Source organism: Helicoverpa armigera, chromosome 28 (genome assembly GCF_030705265.1).
Source record: "Helicoverpa armigera isolate CAAS_96S chromosome 28, ASM3070526v1, whole genome shotgun sequence".
In the NCBI taxonomy this organism is placed as follows: domain Eukaryota; kingdom Metazoa; phylum Arthropoda; class Insecta; order Lepidoptera; family Noctuidae; genus Helicoverpa; species Helicoverpa armigera.
This window is the reverse complement of record NC_087147.1, coordinates 2,376,654-2,397,062: the sequence shown is the minus strand read 5'-3', so window position 1 is coordinate 2,397,062 and position 20,409 is coordinate 2,376,654. Positions and strand designations below refer to the sequence as shown.

Below are 20,409 nucleotides of genomic sequence, written 5' to 3'. Positions count from 1 at the left end.
TGCAAAAATTGTGTAGTGAGATTTTTTTTCTATTATAATTTTGTCACAAAGGTAATTTGGTAGTCATCATGTAATGAATGAGAATATAAAATATTAATTTTATATTTCAAGTCAAAATGGTTGTTTTAATGTATTACTGAATTTGTCAGCGTTATTTTGTAGGCAGTTTTAATTGTTTTGTAATTTATTTATTAAGTTGAAGTTCAATAAATGTTTTAATTTAAATAACTGCATAGTTTTATTTATAAGCCTTAGGTGAATAAATGTTTTAGTTATCGCGGCCCTGGTACACAAAGGGCTTAAGAAGGAACATGATAGGTTTCAGTCGGTAAGAGTCTGACACTCTCTCACGCTGCACCCACAGCGCGTGAGGTCATTATCCTATGTCTCTGGGTCGATTCCCGAGTCAGGCTTGTGGTAAAGTTCTCGTGAAATGAGAACCGGTCTGAAGTTAGCTATAAGTAAGTATATAGGTGACGCAATAGGTAATCATAATGTAATTTCGTATGCGAGAGGCATCACCGGCTGACTTCAGAACGGCAAACTTATTTGATGAGCATTTTGCACCAAGATTCTGTGGCTTGGCCCTGAGTAGGCCCTGGTACCTACTTAGATTCAATATGAAACTCATTTCTACCTACCTCCTTTTATTTCAATCATAGCCAAAATTGTAAAAGTCAACTTGACAGCAATAATGTCAGATCAAATTAAAATGAAATTTTCGACAATGAAAAAAATGTTTTGATAAAATTTTAAAAATGTACGAAAAAAAACGCAAAGAGATATATATGAAATATAATAAATATAGATTGGCGCCGTATCAGTATGGTTCTTGGGTAAGTATATCATAGTTTATATGAAGAAATTAACCATTCTTGTGATATAGAACGAAAACAAATTCATAGCTACTACTACGTAGTTGGTGTGGTGGTCTCATAGCGCGACAACTGTGCATGAGGCCTCGGGTTCGATTCCCGATTCGTTCCGAAATCGCGTTGGTTTTCACAAAATTTCACAACGCGCCCGATTTCTGGGGGTTGGTGATTCAGACACTCGTGTCATTTTTTAAATATAAAAGAAAGTCGTGTTAGTTACTCTACTTATATCTCCAAGAGTGGCTGAACAGCTTACGCTGAAAATTAGAGGGGAGTAAGCTTAGAACCTTAGGCTAGTTTTTGTCACCATCCGGCTCCGGGAAGCTGTTATCTTGAGAAACGGGTGAAACCGCTGAAAAAAGTATTTCATATAAAACAGGCATTTAAAAATGGTTTAGTATACTATTATTACAAACACAATATATGAACAGCTTAACATACTGAATATTCGCTAATTTTGCAGGACTATATTATTGACAGGGGCTTCGCTGACCGCCAGTGTACTGGTAGTGCAGGTAGCCGTGTTGCCTCTAGTCTTCAAATACAGCAAATCAGTGCAGAGGAAGATGGTATTTTCTAATTGTAGTAAGTATTTAATTAGTTTAAAATATAAATTGAATGGTGGTTTCAAAGCGCCTGCGAAAAAGTTCATCTCTTGAGCCTTTTCCCAACTGTGTCGGGGTCGGCTTCCAGTCTAACCGGATGCAGCTGGGTACCAGTGTTTTACAAGGAGCGACTGCCTGTCTGACCTCTTCAAACCAGTTACCCGATCAATCCAGTATGAATAGGTAAGACTGGTGTCAGACTTACTGGCTTCTAACAGCCAATGACAGCCGGGTCCTACAGTAATTTATCATGCCCTCCGAAACACAATCATCGGTGTCTAAGATATACTTAGAAAGTGCGTACAAAATTTTAAAAGTAGCATTGGTACTTGCATGACCTAAAATCGAAACCACACTCATACTTTGAGAGGTTGGTTCTTTATTGTCGGACCATTTCCCACTCTTCGTTGAGTGTAACTTAGGTAGTATTATAAGGAATAATAAGGTGACTATCACATCGCCTGAAAATGCTATTGTTTGGGGTGAACGTACCGTCGACCAGAAGCGGCTTTATCATCAGGTATGTCATGAACGTCTTAGAGAAATTGATTTTCCTTCGGAGCTTTCTAAATGCTGTGATGGCATTTGTGACAGCGAAGATCATAAAGTTATTTTAAGACATATGTACTTGAAGCTAGTAGCCATTCTATCGGATGCCGCATCATATTCCTACTCAAAAGTGAGGGTGCGGAGGAGAGGAGGTTACGTCGTTGGTTGGAATAGATTCGTGTTGCCTTACCACAGGGAGGCCAGGCTTAAGTTTTTGACATGGGTTGATGCAGGGAGACCTAATAGTGGAACTGTTTTTAATGAGATGAAAGACAGTAGGAGTGCTTTCAAGGCTAAACTAAAGTGGTGTCAAGATAGGCAGGAACAAATAAAGATGGATGTTCTTGCCTCTAATCATTCTGATCACAATTTTCAGAAGTTTTGGAAGCAAACACGCATGATGAACTGTAGGCCGGGCCTCCCCGTGAGTGTGAATGGTGTCAATGACCCCAGTGAAATTGCGGGTCTTTTCCGTGAGCACTTTATTGTGGAACCTTCACAGAGCAGCACACAAGAGTCGTTCGGTTCTTGGGCTGTCACTCAGGAGAGAGTAGTACGATTTACAGCGAAAGATGTCAAAATAATTATTGATGGCATGAGGCGTGGTAAATCTCCTGGGCATGACGGCCTGAGTATTGAACACTTGAAATACGCCGGTGTGCACTTGCCGCGCGTTCTCTCTATGTACTACAATTTGTGTTTGTGTCATGGATATGTTCCTGAAGAACTAACAAGAACGATTGTTGTTCCAATTATAAAAAATAGGGCAGGTGATGCTTCGGATGTGAATAATTATCGGCCGATCTCACTTGCGACTGTTATGGCGAAGGTGTTTGACGGCCTGCTTAACAGCCTATTGCTAAGATACGTAGAGCTGCATGATGCGCAATTCGGTTTTAGGAATGGGCTCTCCACTGAAAGTGCAATAGTATGTCTTAAGCAGGCCGTTAGATACTATACTGACAGGAAGACGCCGATATACGCGTGTTTCCTAGATATGTCAAAAGCCTTTGACACGGTACTATATGACAAACTCTGGTACAAATTGAAAATGGCTGGTGTGCCTAGTGAAATAATAAAATTACTTGGGACTTGGTACCGTAGCCAGAATAACCAGGTGAGATGGGCCGGTGTCATGTCAGATCCGTACAAAATGGAGTGTGGCGTAAGGCAGGGGGGCCTGACCTCTCCTCTGTTGTTTAACCTCTATATAAATGACCTTATTGGTGAGCTCAGCAAAACACATACTGGTTGTTATATAGATAATGTTTGTGTAAACAACATCAGTTATGCCGATGATATGGTGCTGCTGGGACCATCAGTAGGGTCTATTCGGAAGTTGGTAGCAATTTGTGAGGCTTATGTGGTGGAACATGGGCTGAAATATAATGCAAGCAAAAGTAAAGTGCTTCTTTTTAGAGGTTCTAATAATACCACCGCAATCTCTAATATGCCTCAAATTAAAATAAATGATGTGGCCCTGGAGGTGGTGGACAGCTTTAAGTACCTAGGTCACATAGTTTCAGCAAACCTGAAAGATGACGCTGACTTGGAGCGAGAGTGCAGGGCGTTGGCGGTTAGGGGGAATATGATCGCTCGCAGGTTCGCGAAGTGCTCGATGGAAGTTAAGATAACTCTTTTTAAATCTTACTGTCAGTCTTTTTATTCAAGCGGCCTGTGGGTATGTCATACCCGTCGAGCCGCCAATACCTTGCGCGTTCAATACAACAACATATTCAGGATGCTATGGCGGCTCCCTCGAGATTGCAGTGCGTCTAGAATGTTCGCAGAAGCGCATACAGATGGCTATCATGCGATAATACGTAAGAAAGTAGCATCGATCTTCAAACGCATAAGAGAGAGTAGCAATGGCATTCTGAAGATGATTGCTTCAAGGTTCGATTGCCCCATTCAGAAAAGATGGATGAAGACAATGTTAGGAATAATATCCTAATATTGTTAAGAATTTTAGATTTAAATTGACTTTTGTAAACTTATATATATGTATTTAATTTTTTCCTTAATTTGTATTGGCTTATGTTTAAACACCACCCAAAAAAGTACCCATTTTACTACCAAAAAAATTCTAAACGGTTACCAAAATGGATAAATGGTCACCAAATAACGTTTCCAAAAATATTATTAGATAAAACCATTTTTTCGTATTATTGACTACTAAAAAATACATGGACGCCTTTAAAATACACTTTAGACCAAATATTATATATTGTCACTACTTAGATGATACCAATTATGTAATACCATGACTCCTAATTTGGTCATTTTTGTTGGACTAAAAAAGCTAACGATCTCTAGAATATTTCCCAAATACCAATTAATATACTGGGGTTCCCAAACGTACGTCGCTTATTTATTGTTATATGAATTTGTGTGTAACTCAGTACGTTTAAAATGTAAGCACGCAACATGCAGCAACATGGCTTCTGTCACGGCTCCGGCGCTGCAGGGCTCCGGCGGTCCCATGCGAGCTTATCGTCGCAGATGGTTTTCACGCTCACGGCGGCGAGCCTTAAAACTACCTGCGCCTCAGCTCGCAGGCCGCCTCGCCCCTCCGCGCCTACGCGGTTTTGAATTGCACTCTAGGGGTAGGGCAGACAAGACTACGTGGAGTCGGTTTTGCAGCGATTCGTTTTCGTCACTAACTTTTTGGTAGTAATATTAATATTTTAGTTGGATAGAATTTGGTGACCATTAATCCATTTTGGGAACCAAAAATAATATTTGTGCGAGATTTGCGATTTTTCTGATGTTATTTTATTTTTTTTGGATCATAATATTATATACTTTAGTGCCCTTTTAATAAAGTCAATTTATTTTTTTTGGAGTTGTTTATTTTATTTGGTGCCTCAGCTTAGAGTCTTAAAAATTTTTTTGGTGACCGCCTAAATTATACCCATTTGTATTTGAATTTTATTGATTTATTGATGTTGACTCTGTATTATTAATTTTTGTGTGTATGTTCTTGTGAAATCTCGTGACAATTTTTTATCTTTCGTTCAAATTTATTGTAATAAGTATGGACTGTGTCTGAAATAAATGATTTATTATTATTATAAATGTATGTCTCTTCCAGACCTCGGGACTATAGAGTCCCGGATTTTTGGGAGGCGAACGTGGGGCCGAAGCCAACACGCTGAAGCCCTTTTGAGACAACTTTAATGAAATGGTGACACAAAACCGACGATTATCCCTGTATACACTATAGAAATGTACCCAAGGACAATCCCCGGTTCTGTGCTAAACTATTGCTAACTATGGATGAAAACTACTTGGGCTATTGTGATGGGATGCTAATGGACTAGGAATGGGGTAACTACGGGAACTATGGCACCTGCCGATGACAATGTATTAAATACATGTTAAAATGGCAGGTGGAGACTCGCCAACTCACTTACTGGGCCCCCGGGAATCAGTCACTGAAAAGCAACAAGAGGGCAACAGGGACATGAGCGGCTGAGAAGGGTGAGGATACCTCGGCGGACTTTAAACGCAGATCACGCGCTCCCTGTGGGTCCAGCATCACCGGCCCACTCGCCACTTACCACGAGGCACCTACCCTCCGAGCAGGACTAACCTTGCTCTAGCGACTCCACTCTGACCGGCCGATGAAGGCAAGCCAAGAGGCGGGAGACCTATCCCCCGTCATGCTTCACTCCGGCAAGCCGGAGATGGGGGACAGTATACTCTCCCTGGAGCACTCGGATATATAGCCCCGCGGGGTCGCTACTCCCCGTCATCCGCCTCAGATGCTCTGCGGGGCTTATTATTATTATTATTTATCCACTAGGCCACGATGACTTTAGGCGTCATGAAATACATTGCTATCACAATTTGGTTTGGCGTTTAATTATACACATTCTTACTTACATTATTTTCAGTAAACTATCCAAGAAACTTAGACTATGAGAATCCGTCCAGTTGTAATGTTGTCGGAGGGAGGAATTTTAATATCCAGTTTGAGTCTGCTGTAGATTCTTGTCCTATTAAACTCGGTAGGTTACTGTGTTTATTACTTTTTTGTATATTAACCTGCTTAAACAGAACTTCTGAAAACCTGATTTGTGTATATCTATACTTCTGTACTAATATAAAAAGAGAAGAGAGTTTTACGTTCGAAGCTTATGCTTTGAAACTGTTGAACCGATTTGAAAAATTCTTTCATTATTAGAAAGCTACAGCTATTAGCTCTTTCCCAGTGACGTAGGCTATATTTTTTATTTAAGTACTCACAATATTTTATGTGCACATGCAATTACATTAAATATAGTTCCTACTACTACTGCCCGAGCCGGGATAAAATATAGCCTATGTATGTACCTCAGGCACGGTGGAGTGATGACTTGCGCAAGACGGCTGGCAGGAGCTGGATGCGAGTAGCCGATAATAGATATAGAATAGATCTCAGTGGTGTGCACTTGGAGAGGCCTATGTCCAGCAGTGGACTGCGATAGGCTGATGATGATGTACCTATGTATGGTACTCGGGAAAAGATTTTTAAAATCGGTTCAGAATTTTCTGAGCGTTTAGTGTACAGTGTAGAAGCTATATATAAAGATTAGTTTAGGTGATATAGACAATAAGTTTTCTAAAAGTAAATGAATATTTCAGGTGTCTGGCATATAGTGCCGTGTTCAATGTTTCGAGAAGTGTTCGTTATAAGGGATTATCTCAACGTGGATGATCGACTGCATCAGGAGTTACGCCGAACCCAGAATACAGTCGTGTTGTATTGTCACGGTTAGTTTACAAGGAAATAATTGTTGCACCTACACGAAAAATAGCGAATAACTTAAAAAAGATACAAGTTACCTATTTATTCAAAGTACGATCAAAATCAGCACTTCCGTTCAGATAGACCGGCTCGGAGAGCTCGGCGTGCATTTTCTTTTCACACAGACCGGAGTCGGCTCCGATCGGCTGCGTGAGATGCAATTAGAGCCAAACGTCAGCAAGACCGAGAAAAAGTAGGTATACAATCGTAGCCGATCGGCTCGTCTTATTATTTCACACCGAGCGCCTTCGAGCATTCTTAATGACAAAAGCCATGTGCATGCGAAAATAAACCTTACTACAAATACTAAGTACTCAATTTTCAACGTGTTAAGAATTTGCTCTCCTCTCCGAGCTGGTCTGTCTGAACGGACCCTAAGAGCTACGATACCACAGACGGACAAACACAGATGGCAACAAAGCTCATCAACGTCGTTGCTATTATAAACGTACATTAGTTGATTAAAAAAATATGTATCACAGGAAAGATCACAGGGCCCACAAGTTTCACCAATTTAAGTTATCCATTTTACGATTTAGTCAATAAAATAGTACACGCAATGATTGTTATTTTCTGTAGTATATAATATTATGTATTTGTAACAGTTATATTCTATACGTAGGTACTTACTTTATATTTCAGGGAACTCGAATCACCGCGCGTCACCGCATCGTTTACAAATGTACAAAGTTTTCCAAGAACTGAACTTTCATGTGATCACTTTTGACTATAGAGGTATTTGCACACTTAATTACTTAAATAAATGTTATTTTGAGAAACCAATGTTACCTACATCAGCGGTTCCCAAATGGGGTTCCGCGGAACCCTGTGGTTCCGTGACAGACCCACAGGGGTTCCGTGAAAATTCAAGATTTCCATATGGTAAATCGTTTCACTTTTGACAATATTAAATTATTATTCATTTTCAATTAAATTGTTTTCAATATTGCATTCCAAAATTCAATTTAGGCACCATGTAGGTGGGTACCACTCGGGAGTGTAAGTACGAATTCGCGACAAGTGGCGGGGAAAGGCCACGGCAGCAGATAATTTAATTCCGTTTTTTACAAATTGTAGATTAACTTAATAACTCCAGGTCTTCGGCGATCGGCAAAAGTAGGTAGCGAGTCGGCCAAAAATCACCGCATTTTTTGGGCTTATTTCATCGCCAGCATCGGCATACGAGTATTTCCAGTGATTATTTTTACCATGAATCAAAAAGTGACATTATTTCCAATTTTGCACCTTCGCGAATCCGAAAATTTCGCGCTCGCTTCGCTCGCGACTCCATGTTACCTGTGATGCTTTTATGTTCGTTTAATTGCTCAGGTATCCAAAACCGAAAAAATTTCGCGCCCTTCCGTCGAGCTTTCCTTTGACGTTTATTTTTTATTCCTCTGGTTCAGAAAAAGCAATAGCGCTTTCTTCGCTAGCTGCTCCTTATTCATTTACATTTGCTTTTTTGTGTGGATATTGTACTTTTTGAGACATTATTATTAATTTACAGTGGTTTTGATTATTTTGTTTAGGTACTTAAACTATAAAAAAATTCGCGCTCGCTTCGCTCGCGATATCGGCTACCACTGCATGTCTTTCAATGCTAGCGGGTGTTTGGAACTTCTTCTTTTAGTTTAAAAAAAATTGCGCTCGTTCGCCTCGCACCTGTACAAACCCAATCTATTTCTTTTTGCGTTTAATTTGTCAATTTTCAAATTGAAAACTATTCACATAGGTAATACACAAAGTCAAGGGCGGCTAAATTGTTTTCTGGCCTGTGTGGCAGATAGCCATGCTACGCCTGAGTATATGTACTGAATATGTCTCTAACCATATAACCATTTGGTGCTCTACCACATGCTACGAGCCGTACCTAAGTGTATTTACGTTTTTAGTTTACTTCTTACTTAAACTAAGCTTCCGCCGAAAAATGGTGAAACGAAAAGGGTTCCGAAGCCAAAAGAATTCGGGAACCGCTGACCTACATTACACTTAAATGTATGTTATTTTGAGTAACCAATATTATTAGGTTATTCGTCAGGGACATGACTAAATAAATTTCTCGCAAAATAATTAGTACTTACTTGCGGTCCCCACCTAGTCTTCATCTTTATTATCCTGGGAAAACCGTATTGTGTCGAAGTCTTCCCGTGACCATGGATGCTGTAAGTAAAGGATCCGAAACGTCGGGATTAAATAATCCTACTAATATTAATAACGCGAAAGTTTGTATGTATGGATGTATGGATGTTTGTTACTCTTTCACGCAAAAACTGCTGAATGGATTTTAATGAAACTTTACAATAATATAGCTTATACATCAGAATAACACATAGGCTACAATTTGTAAACATATTGTTCGAAATACTAAACCTGCGCAGACGAAGTCGCGGGCACCAGCTAGTATTTATATAAACGCGACAAAATCCGTAAAAGTAGTTTTGTTTAAATGTCTAATATTTGCGTAAATGTCAGAAATCAACAAGTCCTAATATTCCAGGGTACGGAGACTCGACCCGGGTGAGGCCAACAGAGCGTGGCGTGGTAGAGGATGCCCTGGAAGTGTACTCCTGGCTGATGGAGTCGCTCACTCAGACCAACAGACCGCCAGTTATCATATGGGGGCATTCACTTGGTAAGTTTCTTTCTAAGTATATCTTGGACACCAATCACTGTGTTTCGGATGGCACGTTAAACTGTAGGTCCCGGCTGTCGTTGAACATTTTTGGCAGTCGTTACGGGTAGTCAGAAACCAGTAAGTCTGACACCAGTCTAACCAAGGGGTATTGGGTTGTCCGGGTAACTGGGTTGAGGAGGTCAGATAGGCAGTCGCTCCTTGTAAAACACTGGTACTCAGTTGCATCCGGTTAGACTGGAAGCCGACCCTAACATAGTTGGAAAAAGCCTAGGTAGAGGAGATGATGAAGTAATACCAAACTCCTATCATTCGTCTTCCACCAGGCACAGCAGTAGCAGCGAACATGACAGCGAACCTGTCAGATCTGTGCGCGACGCAGGGCAAGTCGCAGCTGCCGAGACCTGATGCCCTCGTGTTGGAGGCACCCTTCAATAACCTCATGGACGAGATTGAGAGCCATCCTTTCTCTAAGGTAAAGGCTTTGATCAGTAATTAAACTTTAGGGAAACTCCTCCGTGCGCCTGGATAAATAGAAGAGTTGGTTTGCTTGGACACGCTAAGCTCAGGAACTGCTAAGACTATAGTTTTAGCCCATTTATTAAATAGGTATATACTTTTATCCAGGTGCGCGAAATTTTATATTTACCTCTATATGAATTATCACGTAGGATTGTATTGAAACCGATGGGATAAATTATTACCTTAGTCACTTTCTTATCATGTATGTAGGTAGCGTCTCTAAAGTCAAGATTTTTGTCTTGTTCTTTGTAACATCTTTGTCAAGATCTGTATATCCTCTCCCTAATCCTTCAAATAAACATTTACTACTACTACTGTGAATTGTGATAGGTACCTACTTTTTATTTGAAGTTAAGCATCCTTACTAATATTATAAATCGGAAAGTGAGTTTGTTTGTTTGTTTGTTTGTTCCGCTTTCACGCCGTAACTACTGAACCGATTGCTTTGAAATTTTGCAGACGTAAAGTTAGAAGTCCGGATTAAATAATAGGGTACTTTTATCCCGAAAAAAATAGATATTCCCGAGGGAAAACAAAAATATTGTTTGCTTGATGGATGGATTGTAGATGGCGCTGTGTGTCGTTTAAAACAAGGTAATATATTGCAAACGAATATAAACATGTAAATTTAGAAGCTAAATGATACGATAATGAATCCCCGAAAATGAGGAATTCCCGAGGGATGATGTACAATTTGTTTAATCGTCTAAACTGTTTTTTTTACATCTACTTATATATTGCAAACGAATATGAACATATAAATTTAGAAGCTAAATGATACGATAATGAATCCTCGAAAATGAGGAATTCCCGAGGGATGACGTACAATTTGTTTTATCGTCTTAACTGTTTTTTTTTTACATCTACTTATCCTGAAATAACTATAATTCAACGAATTACTAATTGGTATAAGTATTAGTTAAGTTATTTAGTTCTTGAGGTATGCGATAGATGGCGCTGGATGTTTTTAAAACGTGGTAACGATGTGTTTTTAAAATACGTAAGAAGTGGAATGATAGCTTTTTAAAACGTGGTGACGTTGTTTTTTTTTAAGATACGTAAGAAGTGCAATTATATCTCGCGCTTTAACCTGTAGCTCATTGTTCAATCGCGAGCTTCCCGATAGCTCGATAGATGGCGTTGTGCAGACCTCCCATTTCAATTTAAAAGACTACAATTTCCTATAAGGGTTTCATTTGCAATGACCATTAATAAAGCACAAGGCCAAACTCTAAGGGTTGCTGGAGTACACTTAGAAAAACATTGTTTTTCGCATGGTCAGCTCTATGTAGCGTGTTCCCGGGTTTCCAGTGCCCAAAATCTGCATGTTTTTGCTCCACAAGGGAAAACGTATAATATAGTGTACCAGTCAGTCTTGGTTTAACAACTAATCGTATCCAGCGTTACATCGCGCTTCTTAGATTTTTCCGTGGGAATGAGAAGTTTTCTTATAGTTGTGATTTATACCGCAATATAACCAAATTCCACGCGGGCGAAGCCGCGGGCGGAAAGCTAGTAAGTAAATAAATCAAAATAAAGCAGCTTCTAATACTATAAATACCGAGTTTTAAGTCAACAATGTCTGCCAACAGCTGGTCTCCTGGCTACCCTACTACAGAGACACATTCGTGAAGCCGTTCACCGTCTCCTCGGAGTACGCCTTCACCACGGACCAGTATCTCAGCACTGTGCCTCACATACCCATCCTCATGCTGCACTCTAAGGGAGACAAGATTGTACCTTATCCACTCGCTGTAAAAGTAAGGACTAACTTGCTATCTCAAATTAACTCAAACGGGTCCCTGGTACTATTTTAGGGAGAAAGTCGTGGGTTTTATAAAGCTTTGCAAAGTAGCCCGGAGTCTGACAGTTGGCTTTTACACGCTAGCCAGAGCCTGGGCATGTAAAGACTATTTCCCCGAAAGCTACTCAGTAGCAATTGAACTAAAGCATTTGATATGGTTTCAAAATATGAAAGATTCCATAAGATTGGACACAATATTTATTTATCTCCACCCAATAAATTCGAATGAACTCCTGTTCATATAGGACTCTCTTTTCTGAGATTTTATTTTTTCCAAATAATACTTAGCTGAACAATAATTATAATCTATGTAGGTGTTTCTCAGGGGAGCATGTTAAGACCATTCCTATTTCATGCTTGCTTATTCTACTAGTCAACCTTGTTTCTTATTATACAATGTGTCCCGGGGATAAGTGACCGCCCGAAATTTTTTGAATATTTGTACAAAATTAAGGATAATTTCCTTTATATTTGGGACTTACCGCCTTTGGTTTTTTTTTAATGATTTTTAGTAAATACTGTGACGTGCTGCAGTTTTTTAAAGATATTTCCTAAGTTTTTACATCTTTTTAAATTCTTTTTTCTTTATTGACTAGCCGACATCATAGTTTATCAATTAAAATTATCAAACATAACAAAAATGTAATAAAACATTTATTAGAAAAAAAAGAAAATAAAAATTCAAAGAAAATAACGCCTTTTTTTCAGTTTTTTCAAAATAACTCCAATAAATGCCCCCTTAATATCACTTTCTTTTAATTTATTAATAAACTACATGATATTTCCTACAAAAGCTCTCAGCAATGTTTGCTGCTATTTCAAACAAATGCAAAAATACAGTCAGTTGAAATTTGAAAAAAAAGAGCAAAGCCTGTTATTAACAGGCCTGACAATAAAATTTTTTTAATGATTTTTTTCAAAAATATAAATGAAATTATCCTTAATTTTGTACAAATATTCAAAAAATTTCGGGCGGTCACTTATCCCCGGGACACATTGTATACAGTTACATGAAAAAGTGGCGGAGTCCCGAGCGATTGCGGGTGCTCCGCTGATGTTCCACTCGTTCGAGAAAGGCCTAGGGCTTGGACATAACAATCTGTGCGAAGCGCCAGATTTGAAAGATGTTGTTGGGTAAGTCTTAGTTCATCATTTATTATTTTTAATCTATACTAATATCTATTATAAAGCTGAAGAGTTTATTTGTTTGTTTGAACGTGCTAATCTCAGGCACTACTGGTCCGATTTCAAAAATTATTTCAATGTTAGATAGCCCTTTTATCAAGGAATTAGAATAATGGCAGATGAAGATGAAGTATTTTATGTCTAGTGATCTTATTCGGCTGCAGAATAAATAAATACTTTTTTTTTTTTTCTTAGCCCTTATTGTCCCACTGCTGGGCAAAGGCCTCCCCATTTTGTTTCCACACCTCTCGATCCTTAGAGTGCTCCCACCAGTCAGGGTTGTAGGCGTCCAGATCGTCTCGCCACCTCTTCCGGGGCCTACCACGTCTGCGGTGGCCATCCTTTGGTATCCACTGAGCAACAACATTGGCCCACCTGTCTGGATGCATTCGGCTGACGTACCCAGCCCAGTCCCATTTTAATTTTGCTGTTTTTTGGCCCACATCGAAGATTCCTGTTTTGGAGCGTATGACGGTATTGCGTACTCGGTCCATCCGCTTGATACCTAAAATACTAAGCTCCATTGCTCTTTGGCAAACCTTGAGCTTGGACTTCTGACACTCTGTGAGAGACCAGGTTTGCGCACCGTAGGTTAGGACGGGCAAGATACACATGTCGACTAATTTTCGCTTGAGTGAAAGGGGAAGGTCCCCTTTCATGTAGTGTTTCATGGACCAGTAGCTCTTCCAGGCATTCTCGATGCGGCGATCGATTTCCCTTTCCTGCCTGTTTTCGAAAGAGACTAACTGGCCCAAGTAGATGTACTCGTCGACATAGTGTAGAGCTTGCCCATCTACCACGACCCTACGTTTTGTGCTGTTGGTCATTGTTTGTGTCTTGGTCATGTTCATGTGAAGTCCAACCTCTCGGCTTGCTGTGCTCAGGTCTTGGAGCATCTGTTGGAGCTCTTCCGATGTGGACGCAAAGAGGATGATGTCATCAGCAAATCGCAAGTTGGTCAGCCTTTTGCATCCGACGACGATGCCTTTACCTGTCCACTGCACAGTGAGCTTTTTAAAGACTTCCTCCACCGTACAAGTGAAGAGGTTTGGTGACAGTGGATCACCCTGTTTCACACCTTTTTCTATGTGAAATGATGGTCCTGGGGAGAGAAGCTTCACTGACGCTGTACTGGTTCTGTAGATCAACTCCAAAAGCTTGATATATGTCTCATTTACATTTTGCGAGCGTAAAGATGTAAAAATCGCTGAGTGTTTGAGACTATCAAAAGCCTTGGAGTAGTCCACAAAAGCCAGGTATAGTGGTTTGTGGTACTCGTTGCATTTCTCTATTATTTGGTTCAACGCGAACAGATGGTCGGTTGTGGAGAAAGAAGGGCGAAAACCGGCCTGTTCGACTGGCTGATGCTGGTCTAGTTGGCCTCTTATGCGGTTGTGTATTACTTTAATAAATAGTTTGTACAGGTGCGAAATCAGGCTTATGGGTCTGTAGTTGTTAATATCGGTTTTATCGCCTTTCTTATGAAGAATAATTATGTGGGAATGAGCGAATTGATGCGGTATCTGACCAGAATATAAAATTGAGTTGAAAAGATTTGTGATATGTGGTAATAGGGTCTTTTTGAACAGTTTAAGAATCTCAGTACTGATGCCATCGTCTCCAGGACCTTTATTGTATTTCATGCTTTTTAAAGCTATATCAACTTCGCCGCCAGTAATGGGAGAGATAGTGTCAGGGCGGGGATATTCAATCGGTTCAGAGTGTCGGGATGGATCGGTATATAAGGTCTTAAAGAAGTCGGTACAAATCTGGGTTATCTTTTCTCTACTATGTTGTTTGGTGCCATCTTTATCGCGCAGACACGTCAGCCATATTTTATTTAAATATGTATTAAATAAATACGTATCAATATAAATTCTGAAGTTTCTTTATTATAGTCACTATAAAACAGACAGAATATAGAAAGACAGAGTTACTTACTACATTCTTTTAACACGAGAAGTAAGTAGTCCTTGCGGTCGAAAGGTTGTTCTAGACAAATATTTTTTTTGATGTAATTTCAAAGAAATTATTGTTACAGAAAATTTCTGGAGGAAGTCAAGGAAAGGAAAGGAAAGCATGTTGATTGAAGTGTCTCGTGAGAGTTGAAACTGTTTTTATTAAAATATTATTAATAAAATTATTTTTAGTTAACCTTGACGTTGTTTCTTATTTATGTCACTAAATAGTGTAGCGCGTAGCATTTTTAACCGACTTTCCAAAAAGGAGGAAGTTATTAATTCGGATGTTAATTTTTTGTGGGAATTTTAAAAATCTAGGGCTATAAGTATTTTATTTCCTTCTCCTCGTTAAAATCTGATTACGTGATTTATTTCTACTTTTTTTATGGATTTGATCTCAGAAACGAATGATAAAATTGGTCCACAATTTTGCAAACAGCCCAACATTTATATTTTAGTTTAGTATCCGAATTTTTATGTTATTATCAAAAGTGACAAAGCAAACCCATAAAAATAATAAATCAAATATTCGGATCCTATTCGCTTTTTTAGTTCAATACAATAGAACTCTTTTATGTCGGACTTTTTACGATCGAACGCCGGAAATACGTAGCGTTCCAAATTAGTTGCATAATGGACTGGTATTTAAATATCGAACGTTCGAAATACAAAGTAATTTTATAATCGAAACTTTTTTATTTATTTTTATTTTTTAAAGTAGGTTGAGGTCGACGTTTAGACGTAAAAGATAAAATAATAAAGCAGAATATAATTTAATGTGCGAAATGGTATCTGCTATTTGACTTCTTTGACCTAACATCGAGATACATTGGCGAAATTATTAATTATTTATTTATATTAAGAAGAAATGGAATACAACTAAGATCACACTTCTGTTTACCAGTAGCTATCTAACCAGCCTTGAGTATTTTGTACACCTGCTCAACAGGATATGTTATGAACAATCACCCATTCAAGATCTAACTCATGGTGCTGAGCACCCAAGAGTTACCGCGGCCCTGATGCATAAAGGACTCCAGAAGGAACATGGTAGGTTTTAGTCAGTAAGAGTCTGACACTCCCTCACGCTGCACCCACAGCGGGAGGGGTCATTTGATCATCATTTCCCGAGCCTTTTCCCAATTATATTGGGGTCGGCTTCCAGTCCAACCGGATGCAGCTGAGTACCAGTGCTTTACAAGGAGCGACTGCTTGTCTTACCTACTCAACCCAGTTATAAGAGCAACATAATATCTTGGTAAGACTGGTTGTTAGACTGACTGGCTTCTACCCGTAACGACTGCCAAGGATGTTCAATGTCAGGAAGAGGTAATCTGATGATTTCCATCTAAAAAAAAGTTACCGCGCTAACTCCAATTTTATATTCATAAAAACATCGCTAATAAAACGCCACATGTTAATACACTACAAAAAAAAAACTCATTGTAGTTCTATTACTAACATTTGTTACATCTAAGGGTGCAACCTCGAAGTCTGCCGATACCCCTAACTACGGGAGCGTGAAATTGCGCAGTACTTGAACTAAAGCGCATGTGTGGTCGCGGGGAGTTTTGTGATAATGCTGGCAACCCGTCGGGTAATTGTTTTAGTGTTGTGTTTAGTTTTGGGGGATGTTGTCGATAAATAAAAATAAATTATAAAAATAGTTTTAAGTAGATATTGTTTTAAAAAAAAAGAAAATTTTTCATTGACTTTTTGTTCGGGAAAACTTCGTTTCAGGAAATGGAGAACATACAATTTTACGTTATTGTCCGACGGATGAGGTAAATAATTAACCCACGTCTTTTAGTTATATTTTCATGTAATTATATTTTACATCACAGTTTATTTATAGATTGATATCGAAAAATAGTTACAGTTCTATTTTTTTTACCTATTTAAATGAATAAAGTAAAAAAATCAATAAATATGTATATCTAAATAGTCCAATATGTCATATGAGTATATCGACAAAAAAGCTATCGATACATCAATCACATACCCCATCCCTAGCCCAACTGAGGGGTGAAATGTAATATTCATAACAAGCATTTGTGTGGCCATTTCGCGGGCAGCGCCGCGCACTCTCGCTTGTCTTATTGAGTGGTACACTAGTGGCACACCTGTCATCATTAAATCAACTTTTGCGTATTGAAATTAGAATTCTGATGCAACATTTTGCATGTTAGATACATGCATGCAAGTAGGGTATCCAAAAGTTACGAAAATTACGAAGTACCTAATTGTAATACATTAGGGTACTTCGTAATTTTAGTTTCTTGGGGACATAAAAATGCGAAAGGTTTTTTTTATAGGTACTTCGAATAAGCACTTCGATTTTTCAAGATTTGAATAAAAAATCACTAATTATTTTCATCTTCTGATTGTATTATCTTTGCTGTTATACTTAAATTAAACCGTATTGTTTAATTTTTCTATTCGGTTTTAAGGAATTAGGTAGTTCTTAACAAACAACCTATAGCTTCTTTATTCGGATATAGATCTATCTAGCTTGATAACATTCACTTAAATGCAATTTCTTTTTACAGAATTCGTCATCCCTCTAATAAGAAAATAAGGAAAAAAACCTTAAAAACATCTACCATTAAAAACAAAACCAAAAAATCTAAATAACAACAATAAAACAATATAAATACAAACAAACATAAAGCACAAAACAATCACATAATTACTTACGTACAAAACAATTCGACTTCAGTTTAATTTGACAAACGCTCGCGGCTATCATTTCAGTAATGGCCAACTTGTTCTAGTGATGTCTCGTCGTTTGCTAACTTCACGCTATTTTTTAAATGGGGTGAGCAGAGATGTAGGTTAAACTAAACAATTGAAATCAAAGATCATTTATTTTTTTATTTAATTTATTTATTAGCTACAGTATTACAAACGAAAAGTATATAAAAACATAAATTGTAATACAATTCTAGTTTGCTATTAGGCATGCTATTTACGTACCTATGGGTTTGAAATGAAAAAAATCGTTTATATTAATCCAACTAGTATTTGTTAATGGGATTGTAAATAGAAGATAAATAAGACAAGAAAGCTCCTTCTAAATTCACTTGCAATAGGTATATTTATTCTCAATATGGTACCTATCATTATTTACAAGATTTACTGGAAAACTAAAGCTCCATATAAGAACCATTTTCAAGCATAGATTTCATCTTGAGTAGGTATCGGTACTCCAACATTTGGGACGAATTTTAGATTTTCAGTAGAATTCTACGTCGTAACGACGATCGCAGATATTCATAAGTAGGTATCTCTACGAGGGTCGTGACCTATCGATTTTAAGTAGCATCAGTTTCTTAGCAACAGACATACAGGTACCTATATCCGTAAGTTAAAAGAGTCACCCATTGACAGACTGACCGCACTAAACCCTGCTTAACCTTGAAGAACGACAGATGTCCTCAGTCACGTGCTCAGCTAATACCTCAAACAGGTGAAAATAACCACCAACCTCCAATAACAGTCTTAAGATACTCATTAACCCGCCATCTTGGATTCTTCGAGAGTACCAAGTACCAACACAACAAATATAATCTTCATCCCGATCCCTCTGTTACCCTATAAATCATAAATACACCATTATTTATTACAGATACAATTTCACCCACCTACGGGTTGTTTATTCCTACCTACACGGACCTATAATAAAAATAATGCCAACAAAAAAACATCTTGGGCCTGTTCTCCTTTAAATAAAACAAAAGAGACCACAAAGACATGTCGGTAAAACAATTGAGTGTTTATCGATAAGTAATGTCACATCACTATAAACCTAATTCTCTAAATTGAATTCTAAAACTAGCACGATAAAGTCGAGTATTGTTCAACAGTGAATGTGTTCTATGACAGTTTAAATGCGCGGGAAATGAAAGTGGTTACATATTTATAAAATGGAATCGATTTTTAAATGAGCCAATGGTGGTGCTCGTTTAGGGAGGCGGGGTGCGGCAGGCCCCACCCAACGTTGGATGTCAGATGAACGTCGCGCGCGCTTTTTTGCTCATTCGCTCCGCGTCCGCCGACGCGAGCGGTCGTTTAAAAGGATGTGATTGCTTTGAATGTTTATCATGTTTTCAACATCACTTACTGCCTACTGGACAATTTTATTGGCTTTATATTTTACAGAAGGTACATAGTTAAGTTCATTGTTTATTGTCCTATGAAGTAGATATTTTGCATTGGTAATTTTGTTGATGGCACATCGTTTATCATAATGAATTCATTGACTTAGCAATTAGTTTCGGTGTATAAAACGAATGAGGGATCCGAAATAACATTTATTTTTGAGACTTAATTATGCAGGTAGCTGTATTGCTCATTTATTAACCAGGTAGGTACTTTTGACACACATTATTTTTTCATTGTTTACGCATTTTAATACAAAAATATACCTACCCACCTACTACTTATTGTAACATAAACAAAATATTAAACTACCGTAACACCACCTTACTTAAGCAATATCAATAGCCCATCGATTTGTCGATAAGAAAGTGTCGATATTTTACAGCGAAGCACAACACTATTCCGGGCTGATCCCGTCGACTTATGGCGGAATACATCGCGTCATCTGGTGGTTTATCGATGAAATATTGTCGATAATATACATAAGACTGTGTGTGTTGGGCTAGGGTTAAGTGACTGATATAGGGTACCTGGGATACCTAGATGAGGTATAGTATTATAGTAGCTAGAATTGTGAGTACCTATTTAGGGTTCTGTACTTCGTGGCCTTTTATAAATAATCTCATAGTTTTTGAATTGTACTGACACAATCTTGAGGTCGGCTTCTAGTCTACTGAATACCAGTAAGACTGTCTATCTGATCACCCAATAGTGATAAGACTGGTTGTTAGACTTTCTCGCTTCTGACTACTTGTGACGACTGTCAATAGAGGTTCAAATGACAGCCAGTACCCACAAATTCGTTGTGCTTTCCGAAACAGGAATTCGTCATGACATGATGGCCACTGTTACTGTTAGAGCCTTTTTTATCGTCCTACTGCTGGGCTGCGGCATCCTCTCACACGGAGAAGGATTGAGCGTTAATCACCACGCTTGCTCAATGCGAGTTGCTGATTTCAGACTATATGGTCCAGGTTTCCTCAAGATGTTTTCCTTCGCCTTTTGATCAGCCATTGGTGTCCAAGATATACTAGAAAGTACAGTTACCGGCACGGATGTCGAGCCCTGACCTTCACCTGCGCACAAGCGATTTACTGCCTTATTGCCTTATGCGTACGGGTGCGCAAAGCGATCCCCACTCCTCCGCCGAGAGCCCGACATCCGTGCCGGTAATACATACAAACTTAGAAAAGTTGCATTGGTACTTGCCTGACCTGGAATCTTTACCCACTGGGCCACCACGACTTTTTGATGGCCACTTCTGCGTTGTTTTACCCTGTGATAGATTGACGCGTGACATGTGGAGATATTACTTAAGCACGA

The 20,409-nt window shown here is 38.7% G+C and overlaps 1 protein-coding gene across 1 annotated transcript; it reads left to right on the top strand.

The window, feature by feature from the left end:
- Positions 1 to 702: 702 nt before the first annotated feature.
- On the top strand, positions 703 to 15,124 carry LOC110380161 (lysophosphatidylserine lipase ABHD12). The gene is made up of 10 exons (XM_064042446.1): positions 703 to 836; positions 1,339 to 1,460; positions 5,929 to 6,042; positions 6,659 to 6,787; positions 7,464 to 7,556; positions 9,319 to 9,453; positions 9,780 to 9,928; positions 11,568 to 11,735; positions 12,786 to 12,913; positions 15,006 to 15,124. Exons 1-10 carry the CDS (start codon positions 826 to 828, stop codon positions 15,052 to 15,054), a joined length of 1,098 nt encoding a protein of 365 aa, XP_063898516.1. The 5' UTR covers positions 703 to 825; the 3' UTR covers positions 15,055 to 15,124.
- The last annotated feature ends 5,285 nt before the right edge of the window (positions 15,125 to 20,409 follow it).